Source organism: Nicotiana tomentosiformis, chromosome 3 (genome assembly GCF_000390325.3).
Source record: "Nicotiana tomentosiformis chromosome 3, ASM39032v3, whole genome shotgun sequence".
NCBI lineage: Eukaryota > Viridiplantae > Streptophyta > Magnoliopsida > Solanales > Solanaceae > Nicotiana > Nicotiana tomentosiformis.
In genome coordinates, this window is record NC_090814.1 from 132,088,018 (window position 1) to 132,102,109 (window position 14,092).

Genomic DNA, 14,092 nt, shown 5'->3' on the forward strand with positions numbered 1-14,092 from the left:
CCCCCATTTCATGAATAGCCACGGGGACAGAACCAAATGTAGGGGTTCTGCCGGTTGATGTACTAGTGGTGCATAGCGTTGGCACTTATCACATTTTCATACGAAGTCTTTGGCATCTTGTTCCATACGGGGCCAGTAATATCCTGCCTGAATTAATTTCAGCACCAAAGAATCTGCACCTGAGTGGTTGCCGCATATCCCTTCATGGACTTCTCTCATGACATAGTTAGCTTCCGATGCTCCAAAACACAGGGCCAACATGCCTTGAAAGGATTTTCTGTACAATTGGCCTTTTTGAAGTTATAACGTGCATCTTTGGCGCGTAACGCTCTTGATGCTTTGGGGTCTTCAGGCAACTTTCTATGCTCGAGATAATCGATTATTTCTTTTCTCCAGTCCCAGACCAAACTAGTCGAATTCACCTCATAATAACCATCTGTGTGCAAGGCTGAGTTCATTAGTTTTACTACCGTCCCTGATTCCGATCCTTGGATTTCTTTTAATGAGCCCAAATTTGCCAATGCATCTGCCTCCGCATTATTTTCCCTCGGGATATGAGTTATTGACCACTCCCGAAATTGTGCCAATAGAGCCTGAATCTTTACCACGTATTGTTGCATGTGTTTCTCTTTGGTGTCAAAAATTCCGTATACCTGATTTACCACCAACTGCGGATTATATTTGATTTCGATGACTTCAGAGTCAAGCCCCCAAGACAATTCAAGCTCTGCAATCAAAGCTGCATACTCTGCTTCATTGTTAGTTAGAGGAATCGTCCTGATGGCTTTCCTTAAGGTTTCCCCCTAAGGCGTGATTAAAACTATTCCGAGACCGAACCCTTTTACATTTGAAGCTCCACCTGTAAATAACGTCCAAACTCCCGATGTTGATTCTAACAACATTATTGCCTCCTTAGCCGCCAGAGGCAATAGTCTCGTACTAAAATCGGCCACAAAGTCAGCCAAGACTTGCGACCTAATTGCAGCCCTCAGTTTATACTCTATATCGAATTCGCTCATTTCGACGACCCATTTGGCCAATCTACCCGAGAGCTCAGGTTTATGAAGGATATTTCTCAAAGGTAAATTAGTCACGACAGCTATCGGGTGGCATTGGAAGTATGGCCTTAGTTTTTGAGTGGAAACTATGAGAGCTAAGGCGAACTGATTTGGATAGCGAGTTTCTGCTACCGATAAAATTTTGCTAACGTAATAAATGGGAGATTGCGTACCTTCTTCCTATCGGACTAAAACTACACTCACCGCAACTTTTGAAATCGCGAGGTAGAGTAGCAACATTTCACCTTTGGTTTTGAGAGCAACGGAGAGCTTGACAAATATTTCTTCAATTCCTTCAAGGCTAGCTGACATTCCGGTGTCTACTCGAAATTGTTTTTTCTTTTTGAGTAGTGCGAAGAAGCGATGATATTTTTTCGATGAACAGGAGATGAATCTATTCAAAGCTACCAACCTCCACGTGAGCCTTTGGACTTCTTTTACATTAGACAATTGATCCGGGATGTCCTCTATGGCCTTGATTTTGTTAGGATTTACCTCAATTCCCCTTTGTAATACTAGGAATCCTAGGAACTTATTCGAACTGACCCCGAACACACACTTCTCGGGGTTAAGTTTCATATTATGTTCCCTCAGGATGTCGAATGTTTCTTAAAAATACTTCAAGTGGTCACATGCATTCAAAGACTTAACGAGCATATCATCTATGTATACTTCCATAGTCTTTCCTATTTGTTTTTCAAACATCTTATTCACGAGCCATTGATAAGTGGCTCCGACATTTTTTTAGCCCGAAGGGCATCACATTGTAACAATATATACCAAAATTTATTATAAACGAAGTCTTTTCCGATCTTCTAGGTTCATCTTGATTTGATTGTACCAAGAATAAGCATCAAGTAAACTCATTAACTCGTGCCCGGCCGTAGCATCAATCATCTGATCGATATTTGGCATGAGAATGAATCTTTCGGGCACGCCTTATTAAGATCCTTATAATCTACGCACATGCAAAATTTATTATTCTTCTTAGGTAATACTACTACATTGGCTAGCCAATACAGATATCTTACCTCTCGGATTGAACCAATCTTAAGTAAACGATTTACCTCTTCATTGACAAATTTATTCCTTGCTTCAACAATATGACGCTTCTTTTGCCTTACCGGAGGTATGTTAGGATCCAAGCTTAACTTGTGTATGGCTATATTCGTTGGGATGCCTGTCATATATTCGTGCGACCATGTAACACAATCGGCGTTAATTTTAAGGAATTCAATAAAAGCAGACTTGTGCTCCGTGTGTAGTCCTGTTCCCAAATGGAATTTCCTTTCTAGGAATTCTTCGAACAATACAACCTGCTCCAGTTCCTCTGTCGTGGACTTTATCACGTCCGTCTCTTCCGGTACTTGAAAATACTTTGGTACCTAATATTGTTCTGACTCTTCTGTCCTCGGGTTAACTTCTTCTAGTTCGTGGGTAGGTGTCGGTTCCAGTAATTGCTATGCCACCCGTTCCTTTCCTTTGCTACTAGAAACTGAAATTGCATTCATCTCCCTTGTTGCCGGTTGATCACCCCTTATCTGTTTGATCCCCTCGATTGTCGAAAATTTTAACAATTGGTGATATGTTGAAGGCACGACTTTCATCTCTTGCAACCATGGCCTCCCCAAGATGCCTTTATACCCCATGTCTCCATCTACCGCTTTGAAGAGTGTTGTCTTCATTACTCCCTCAGCGTTCGTGAGCAGCAAAATTTCTCCCCGTGTTGTCACGCTTGCGAGGTTGAATCCGACGAGGAGTTTCGTTGCCGGGATAATGCTTTTGGTGAGTTTAGCTTGCTCTAGTACTCTCCATTATATAATATTAGCTAAACTTCCTGGATCCACTAAAACATGTTTAATTTTAAAATCTAACACATTTAAAGAAATTACCAGCATGTCATTGTGTGGTAGTTGCAATCTGTTTGCGTCTTCGTCCGTGAACGTGATATCGTCGTCACGGAGCCTCTTACTATGAGGTATTGACACTTTTGTCTTCTTTGCTACGGAAAATGTGACCCCGTTAATTTCATTCCCTCATCATGTTGATCGTTTTGCGTGGAGGTTCTTCTCCTGCTTTCGAGGTTTCCTCATCGCCTCTATTTCGACCATAGTTGTTTTTAGCTCGATCACTCAAGAATTCTTTGAGGTGACCGTTATTTAACAATGTTGCCACTTCTTCCCGGAGATGTCGCTAGTCCCCAGTCAGGTGGTCGTTAGTTCCATGGTATTCATACCATAAATTGGGATTCCTCTGGATGGGATCGGATTTCATAGGTCTTGGGAATCGTGCCTCTTTGATACTCCTCATGGCCTACACCAACTCTATGACACTGACATTGAAGTTATATTCTGATAACTTTGAGTAAGAAGAATCTCGTGACCCCGAGATTTCTCTATCCTGCAATGATGTGTTGTTCCGGCCACGATCTTACTTTTTATCAACGGTGAACCTGTCTGTTGTCCTGAAGTTCCTGCCACGACCTTCTGTCCGCTCGTAGGGTAAAAATCGACCTCTCGAAGTCCGTCTATATGTGTCAATATCATATTTCATTTTTTCTTTGTTCTTCTCCCGTCCTTTGGTCGACGATGGGAAGCCAACCTGATCGTCTTTAATCCTTATTTTTGACTCATACCGGTTGTGGACTTCCTCCCAAGTCGTCTCTTGGAACTCGAGCAGACTTTCCTTTAACTTTCGGGGAGCGTCCGAACTTCTCGGGTTTAAACCTTTGGTGAATGCTTCAGCTGCCCATTCATCCGGGACGGCCGGTAGCAACACCCTTTCTTTCTGGAATCGAGTGACGTACTCTCGTAATAACTCGTACTCTCCCTGTGCTATCCTGAATATGTCGGCCTTTCGGGCCTGCACCTTTCTGGAACCGACATGAGCCTTGATGAAAGAATCCACGAGCATCTCAAAGGAATCTATAGAATGCTCGGACAATAGTGAATACCACGTTAAAGCCCCCCTCGTGAGAGTCTCACCAAATTTCTTTAGCAACACAAACTCAATTTCGTGAGGAGCCAAATCATTTCCATTCACTACCGTTGTATAAGTGGTAATGTGCTCCTGCGGATCTGACATTCTGTCATACTTCGGTACTTCGGTCATTTTGAATAGCTTCGGGATTAATTCCGAGGCCGCACTCGGCTTGTACCGTAATTGAATATACTTCTTCGAGTTTGGGCCCTTCAATACTGGCAGTGCGCCCAGGATTTGATCCATGTGGGCGTTTACTTCCTTCATGAACCGCAAAAGTTCCTCCTTGAACGAATCGTTATCGTTGTTGAGGCTGAATCTACTCCCCCCGGCCCCATCAGAGCCAACTTCGCCCCTGGGAGTGTTGTTGTAGACTCTCCGCGTCATTTGGTTTGCGGGAACCTCGGGAGGGATTGGATCTCGCATGTTCGCATTATTTGAAGCACTTGATAGCGCTTGCTTTAGTTTATTCACAACCTGATCCTGCCGCGTGAGATGGCCTAGAATGATTGCATGTTACTCTTGCAGGACCCTCGCTGCACTCGCTACATGCTCCTCATCAGCATCATCAGGAGTCCTCTTCCGAACCTGTGGAGGGTATCACCCGTCATGCATCGGTGAAGTGTTATTTTCCTCATTGCGAGTGTCACTGATTGTATCCTCAAAATGAGGTTGCTCCCCTTGAATTTCAGGGTTGTGTGTGCCGTTAATAACGTTGTCTGTCATTTTTTTTTTTGTGATTTTTGCTAAGACAAAAATAATCAAACTTGTTAGTAAAAAAGGCAAGGATCAATTCAATTGTGCGACTGTCTAGGCCCCACGGTGGGCGCCAAATTGTTTACCCGAAAAACGATATAGTTGAATTTGTTCGTAATTTCTAGACAAGTGAATTAATTTGATCCAAAAAGTAATGAAATAACTGATGAAATGCAAAATACTTAGCCTTAGAACGTAGATGAAATAGCAGAGCCAATAATTTCGGGAACAAGGTTTTCGGGCACAACAATGATAAGATCAAAAGCGAGAGAATAAAATTATATTAATATGTTGTATAGAATGTAGTGTAAGTTAGCCAGAAAATTCAGCCCCTTACAATGATAACTGAGCTCTCTATTTATAGCTATGTCTAGAGAAGGAAGTCCTAGGATTATGCCCTTCTTTAATGTCAATGATGAGGTTCATTGATGAAGATGTAACGTTATCCATAAATGCCAAATTCCTTATATCGGGACATCATCCTTAATGCTGCAAAATATTCCGTATTAAATATTACCGGGCGCAAAGCATTTAATACTCCTTTCATGATCGTTATTCCTTCCGGTGACAAGCATAATAGCTATGTTCAGTGGTCATTTCCATCTTCTGTTCCATGTGTCCTTCCTTTAAGCGGCCACGTGTCATGTCATATTTTCCCCCATACAAATATATTAATCATTGAGTTCCATTAAAGCCTTTAATTATTAACTTGAAGATATGGATAAACGAATTTGTAAATTTTATTGGAGTCAAATTTATCTATCTATCTATCTATTATAAAAGTATGAATACAATGCCGGTTTACAAAAATAACCTTATAATATTAAGCATAATAACTTATAATAAAAGGATATAACCGAAATTCTAGATATTAACATTATAATCCTTTTAGTTTTAGGATATAATACTACACGTTCAGAATATTACATGATTACCTTTAGGAATTCTATTAGTATAATTACTCCGGGCTGTCTAATTCATATAAAATTGAATAAGTAAATATCTTTAGTCATGCAATCATATTACTTCTTAAAAATTTCTATTACTAATTTAATTTGAAAATGTATTATGATATACTATTACTAATTTAATTTCAGTATGTATTATATTGTCCAAATCCATTTAGAAAAATGAGAGCCTATATTATTATAAAAGCATAAATACAATATTAATATATCAAAATTTCCCTAAAATATTAAACGAAAGAACTCATGGAAAGGACATAACCGCAATAACCTATTTTTGGACTACAATACATTCTATGCTAATTTTTAATATTTAAGATTTTAAAATTAATAAAATTTTGTCTATTAAATTCTTATTAAAATATGTATGAAGGTTTAATAAAATAAATTTCATAAGAATCCTCCGTATTGGCATTACATTACCACTTCATAATGTCAAATACAAAGAAAAAATAAAAGTAATATTAAATGGACTGCATAAAGAGTTGAAATTGAGAAAAAAATACCCCCACGATAATATATTTTATATTATATTTGAATTATTTTCATACTCAAATAAATTTTTTTATCAATTTTTCGTGTAATATTAAAAAATACCCAATTATTAAACAACAACTAATAAAATATTTAAGAATATAAATGTGTGAGAAAGAGAAAAAAAAGGTAGGTAAGAGTCAATACCACTAATGATTCTACAAACATAAATATCTAAAAGTGAAATGTCATATCAATCTTTTACTCTTTGAAAATAAAATTTATGGTAGATAAAATTATAATTAAGATTAAATATTTGAAACAAGAGATGAACTAATATTAAGATCTGAATCAACATAGAATAAATTATTTTTTATGTTAAAACTAAATAATTAAATCTTTTAATTAATTATTTAGCAAGAGAATCTAATTCAATTATTTTTTAAATTCATCATATGAGTAAAATTCTTATTCAAGTTAAAATAAATCTTAGGGTATATAAATTTATTTTATAAAAAAGAGCGTTAGAACACGATAAAAAGGTTAATATAGTATTAAGAATCAAAATGCTATAGAAGTGTCAGGGTAAGCACAATCAAAGCTAAATTTTAAACAAGAACAAGATTTCAAGACTATATTATAAAGAGATGACTATGATATAACGGGATTATTCTTTGTAGATGCCTCCGGCGGAGTCAAAATAATATTTCTATGTCATGCATTACTTGCAAATATCATATCAAGAGGCATGACACTGTTAGCAATAATAGAAAGTGGTGTACCAACAACGATTTTATTGTGAGACCACCCACTTTAGATTTGATATACCTCTTCAAACAACTTAAATAACCATAAAAAATATATCAAAGCAGATCAATGATGCTAAATTTATAAGGAAAGCAAAATTGATAATATGGGATGAAGCACTTATGGCTAAGTGTCAAACGATCAAAATATTTGCTAGAAGTTCTAGAGATATATTGGATATTAATGAACTGTTTGGTGAAAAATTAATGGTTTGGGAGGTAACTGTCAAGTACTGCCAGTAGTTCCAAAATCGACAAAAGCAGAGATTGTAAAAGCTAGCTTGCTAAAGTTATACTTCTGGCCTCAAACGAAAAAGATTCAACTGACAAGAAATATAAAGTAAGAACAGATCCAATATTCAATGTCTTCTTGCTTCGTGTGGGAAACAAAGAAGAGCATCCAATAAAAGATAATTTGGTTCTTATTGAGCACTTGGTTATCAATCTCAATGGTAATAGTAGTGCATTAATAAGAAAAATATTTCTATCATTACATTAAAATGTAATTTGTGCAAATCGCATGATAGAAGTAAAAAGATATCTTAGCCAACATAAATGAATATGTTGATCAACTAAATAAAATATAGATTGCAAAATTTTATAGTAAAAATAAAATATTTTTCAGTTTTTGACTCAACAGAAAATAATACCAATAATTACTATCAAGAAGAATACTTAAATGCTTTAATACCAAATGGCCTTCTATTGTTAGTGTCACCGTATATATAATAGACTAAGGTAAAATTGATCTTCCATTGTATATAGGTTAATTTTGAAGAAAAATATGTCTGTCATGCTAATAAAAAACTTAGATACACCGAATAACTTATGTAATTGCACACATATGGTATATAGAACTTTTGACAATAATCTTATACACGCAAAAATTATCATACTGGTTAAAGTGCTTCTAAGTATATTCTTATCCCTAAATTCATCTTTCCTCTTCCGAAACTAAGGAATATCCTTTTAAATTTATGTGAAAATAATTTTTAGTATGTTTATGTTTTGCAAATATAATAAATAAATCATAAGAACAAACATCCTAAATATTGGACTACATTTACCGCAATATATTTTCTTGCACGAATAAATGTATGTTGTACTTTCAAGAGGGATATCAAGATCGACAACAAGAGTTATGGTTAAGGCAGAGCAACCAACGCATTAGGAGGACACATACACAAAAAAATATTATTCATAAAGAAGTGCACGTTAAGATATCATCACATTATTACTTTTAAACTATAATATATAATTATCTAATTAGCATGACAAAATTGATCATTTGTGTATATTTTGATGATATCCTTTTATTTTAAATTCATGTATTATGTTAATGAAAGTAATATTTTTCGATATTTAGATGATTGTTGTATTATTATACATAAATTTTTTCTCATTAATTAAATTTTATTGTTCTTTCATATAAATAAATATTTAAATCATCATGTGTCATTATTAATGTGCTAACACACGTTTATAAATACTAGTAAGAAAAAAAACACATGGATGAACGAACAAGGTTGCATAAATTAAGTTTGCACTCTTAGAAATTCACCCAACTACGTATTAGTCCCCAAGAAAACATGATGTAATTGCATGTAGGCATTTAAAATTTTATTGAATTTAAATTTATAAGAAAGAGCTTTATATTAAATTTAAAGTATATTAGTCCAAATAAATATATTTTATATATATATATATATATATATATATATATATATATATATATGGATTTAATTAAACATTCAATTTCATTGGACTAGCTAGTTCACGTAGTTAGGATTCAAATAATATGCCAACTTTATTAGTCTAAAGTCCATTGGTGTCATCTTATTCTAAATGTCTAACTTAAATCAAGTCAAATAAAATAGCCAATCAATTCGAATCAAAAGGTCAATAAGAATTATGGGTTAAGTGGAGAAGTGACATATTATGTCCCGTTACTACTGTATTGTCCTACTTCATTCTGATTGATCGGTGGTTAAAATGGACCGATCAACTAAATCAAAATAAAATATTTAATTTGTTCTAATTGAAACTCTTCTCCTTAGCAACTATAAATTGGGAGGCACAATAACCCATAATAGGGACAGAAATCAAGAAAACAAGCACTGTAACAGCAAAATTTAAGTTTAAGATCAAACATGAATCTAAATTCAAGCCTCGGAGTTATAATTCAAGATCAAATTTCAAACACTTGAATTCAAATCCGCGAGACTTAAAATCAAGTTATTAAGGGCTTGAGCCAACAATTAAAGAGAAGAATCACAAAACTTTAACAAATAGTAAATGTCATCTGATAGGTATGCTTTAGCTGACCCCGAGATTGAAAAGACAAAGATTGGCAGTCTGCGTTGCATCATGTAAAAATGGGAATGACCTAACCTTGAAGAGCTCGGAGGAAACAGAATCCAGAAACGTGAATGTCAACTCCTTGTTTTACTCTTGGATCGCGTGATCTGGTATGACTATTGAGAGATAAAAGTTAAATATTTCAGCTACATTAAACCAGCACAGGATACAGAGAGCGGACAGTAATTAGATATATCATGATATCATATTAATTATACTACTATCCAATACATGAAACTCATGTCCTTATAACAGGGGGATAAGGTCAGATTGAGAGTATTCAGTTACTATCCCTCACAATTCACAAACAAAAATTCAGACTTCACTTAATCGGTACTTTTGTATCCGCGCAACTCCTTTCCTTTCATCCTTTTAATCTTTTAATTTTCTTTTGAAAAATAGAACTTTTTTTTGTTTTTTATTACTCCTACTAGTAGAAAAGAGGAAGGAAAGGTATAGAAAGTCTCTGTGGACCCAACTCCATATTGAATTGCCAGCTGAAGGCCATTACAAAAGCCCCTCAAAGTTAATTCCTTCCCCTGCATCTCCTAAACACTTATCACTGCCACTTTTTAATTTCCCCAATGGCTCGAACACAACAACGATACCGAGGAGTCCGCCAGCGTCATTGGGGATCTTGGGTTTCCGAAATTCGTCATCCTTCATTGTAATTCTTCTTTGTTACAGTTTCTATGATCAAGTTCTATTTCATTGTTACCTTCTTTTTTAATTTATGGCTGAATCGTACTTGTTTGGTATTTGTTATATAAAACAGGAAGACAAGGATATGGCTAGGAACATTTGAGACAGCAGAGGATGCTGCACGGGCATATGATGAAGCTGCAACACTTATGTGTGGTCCAATAGCACGCACTAATTTCCCTTATAATACAAGCGAATCTCAGTCGCCGTCAACAAGGTTTTTGTCTTCTGCTTTGATAGCTAAACTTCAAAGATGTCACATGACATCTCTAAAAGATCTGGAACGACAAAATTGGACAATAATCAGATATCCCAACAAGTTAGGAACAGGGGAGATGGCAAAATGTGCTTTAACATGCCAGTGAATGAGGGATATAGCGAAGTTCAGAGCGAGAGAGCGCACCAATTCAAGCCACTGGAAGATCAGGATATAGAGCAGATGATTGAGGAGTTGCTTGATTATGGATCTATTGAGCTGTCTTCTGTTCTCAATGAATAAACCATGAATCCAATGCAGCATTGCTTGCTTAATTAGTTTCTAATGGAAATATTCTTTCTGTCTATCTAACTCGCTACTTAGTGTTGTGTACTTGAATATACTCGACTTGATTGGTGCCTATAGTCATAATTCAATAATTCCATTGCTAAGTTCGGCTGAATCCATTGTTTGACTAAACTTACCTATAAATATAATAAGATCATACTACTAATTATTCTGAATTCGTCTCTAATCATACTAGTAGTTGGATTATCTGTGATCTTTGATAATTTGGTGATGGTCGTACACTCTCACTCAATAGTCAATCCAAAGGAAGCGTAAACAGAGGTCTCATAATTCTTTAATTAGACTGCATCAGAGAAACCCTTTTTCTACAAAACTCGAAAGTCGAAACTTATCTGACACGGATTCCTTGGGAAAGCTGTAAACTTTTTGACTATCTCACGCTCGTTTTAACTGCAAAGTTCGTTCTCTCTTCTTTTTCTTCTTGGACTATCAAGACTAGATTGGGTGAATTCACAACCAAAGATTCCATACAGAGACTTCTTACTTTTGCATAAACTAAGGAGTCGTTTGGTAGAGTGAATAATAATAGTGATGAGTAATTAGTGATACAAAGTTTAAAATTAGTCAGAGATTATTTTTATCCATTGTTTGATATGATGTACTAAAAATTAAAAGGCATTGCATAATTTATAAAAAAATAGTTATTTACAAAAATAACCTCCATATTCTTTAGCTCAAGAGACTTTAAGGATAATTTTGTCTTTAACCATGCTAATGCATGCATTAATAGCCTTGGTATTACTAATACCATGATTTTCTATTTATTGGTTATACATAGCATAATGCCAAATAGGTCGTATAACTAATACTTGCATTAGTGATACATATGTTGAAAAAGTATACCAAACAAGGGATTAATAATAGCAAAAGTTAATGTATACATTAGTTTCTCTAATACATCCTACCAAACGACCCCTAATAGCATTAGAATTCTTGCATTTCACATTAAGGTCATAGCTCGCGGATTAATACATTTAAAAGTCGATAGTAAATGTATTCGATTTGGCTTAACAGTATCTTATCGGGTGGCTAGCGGATTAATACATTTAAAAGCCGATAACCGTTAAGCCAAACCGTTAAGAGTAATTAACCGCTCAATCCGCCCGATAAGCAGCCCTACTTGAACGTGTCACGACCCAATTTCGCCTATAGGTCGTGATGACGCCCAACATCACCGCTAGGCAAGCCAACTAGTGAATTAAACATATGTTTCCTCTTTTAATAAGTTTCCGAGTAATTAAACTTTCCTTATTTGCAAGATTTAAGAAAATAAGAAGTTTAAATAAATAAAACCAAGTAATAAGTTTAAAATCATAATTCTACTAACGTGTGTGCCAAGACCTGGTGTCAGAAGTGTATGAGTATCTAATTAATAGGCTATAAAAAACTTTAACTATTGTCCGAACATAAGATAGACAGAATACAAATACAAAGGAGACACTCTAGGAGCTACAAAACGGCTCAGAAAGCAGCTCACAACTAGGCCTCGGGATATCGGGGATACGCGCCGGTAGGACCGCCTGATGCACCTGTCTCCGATCTTGCACAAAAAGTGCAGCAAGTGTAGCATGAGTACATAAACAACGTGTACCTAGTAAGTATCAAGTCTAATCTCGGAGAATTAGTGACGAGAAGTCGACTTCGATACTTACTATGAGTCAATAATATTAAGATAGAAATATTTAAATAAACACGGTTGAATAATAGCAAATTTCCTTAGCATGCAGGAATAAATAATTCTTTCACAATTTAATAATTTTCAATAAGTCACTAATCTTCACAAGATGCAATAAAAAATGTCAAGGCACCGTGCAATTATTATTATTAAGAACGATTTATGCCGATGTCGTACGGCCCGATTCAGAATAATGTGTATAATGCCGAGGGTCGAACGGTGCGAACCATAGATGTATATATCTACTGTCAAGGCGTTCGGCTCGCTCCACAAGAAGAGAAGAATACTTTATAAGCATTTGAGTTAAATATTATTGAGGTTTTATACAAAAATAATACGAATTTCAGTAGCGATCTTTCACAATTTCTCCAACAAATACTAATACAATTTAGACATTTTAAATTAACACGTATGGTGCAAAAATTCCAAATAGTTCATGAATTGGGTCCTAAAACTACCGGGATAATAGCATAATAGTAGCTACGCACGAACTCTCATTACCTCGTACATACGTAGTCCCCCTCCCCCAGAATTAGAAACAAATATTTATTTAAAACACATATGGGGTAAATTCCCTCTTACAAGGTTAGACAAGAGACTTACTTAGTCTCAAAGCTAACTTCCCAATCACGATTTCGCGTTAAAGCCTCAATTTGGTGCTGAAAAACCCGAAACTAGCCAAATATTATAATTTAATCAATACATGCTTAACAATTCGAAATTTAAATTAATAAATTAATTACCCAACCCAAATTGGTAGAATTCCTAAAATTTACCCCAGGCCCACGTGCCCGAATTCTGAAAATTTTCGGAGAAAATCGTCACCCATAACCTTAAGAACTCATATATACAATTTTCATCACATTCTATAACCATTTTCGTGGTTAAAATCTCATTTTTATCAAAAATCTAGGTTTTTCATCTAAACCCTTATTTTCATAATTTACATGTTATAATCTACCCATAATCTATGTATTTAACTTACAATAGGTAGAATTAACTTACCTCTAAGTTGCTAAACGAATACCCCTCTCTAGAAGCATCAAAATCGCCCCCAAATGAAGAAAAAGAGTCAAAAATACTCAAACTCCGACTTAAATGAAGGTTCTGCCTTCTATGATTTTCGCACGTGCGAAGGTACGACTGCTTCTGCGGTCCCGCATATGCGGAAAAATCCTTGGATATGCGTTCTCCTCAAGTTAGGCCAAATTTTGCACCTGCGGACCATCTGCCCGCTTCTGTGGGTCCGCTTATGTAGGTCTCGCGTCGCTTCTGTGGTTCCTCCCTCGCACCTGCGCGCTCGTAGGTGTGCTAAATGGCTCTGCTCCTGTGATTTCTGAGCTGCCCCCGCTGGACCGCTTCTACGGCTTCTTGCTCGCAGACTACGCCTGTCCATGCGCAGGTGCGGTTCCACCAGAAGCTGGAAGTTTCAGCCATTGTTCCTAAGTTCAAACTTGATCCGAGCCTCGTTCGATTAATATCCAAGGCCCCGCCCGAACATACCAAAAAGTTTAAAATCATAAAATGGACTTGCTTGAACCCTCGGAACGCGTAAAACAACATCAAAACTAAAAATCATACCCCAAACCAAATTGATTCCACTTGGAAATTTCAAGTTCTTCAAACTTACTTCGAACGCGCCGAAACATACTTAAACTATTCAGAATGACACCAAATTTTGCGTGCAAGTCTTAAATCACCATACAGAATTATTTCCAGGCCCGAAATTCCGAACGGACCTCAATTACTCCAAA

General features: G+C 35.9%; 1 protein-coding gene and 1 pseudogene across 1 annotated transcript; one reads left to right on the plus strand and one right to left on the minus strand.

Annotated features, from left to right (window-relative positions):
- Positions 1-3,488: 3,488 nt before the first annotated feature.
- On the minus strand, positions 3,489-4,169 carry LOC138908519 (uncharacterized). The gene has a single exon (XM_070199191.1). It carries the CDS (start codon positions 4,167-4,169, stop codon positions 3,489-3,491), a length of 681 nt encoding a protein of 226 aa, XP_070055292.1.
- Positions 4,170-9,891: 5,722 nt separating this feature from the next.
- On the plus strand, positions 9,892-10,619 carry LOC104102056 (ethylene-responsive transcription factor ERF003-like; annotated as a pseudogene).
- The last annotated feature ends 3,473 nt before the right edge of the window (positions 10,620-14,092 follow it).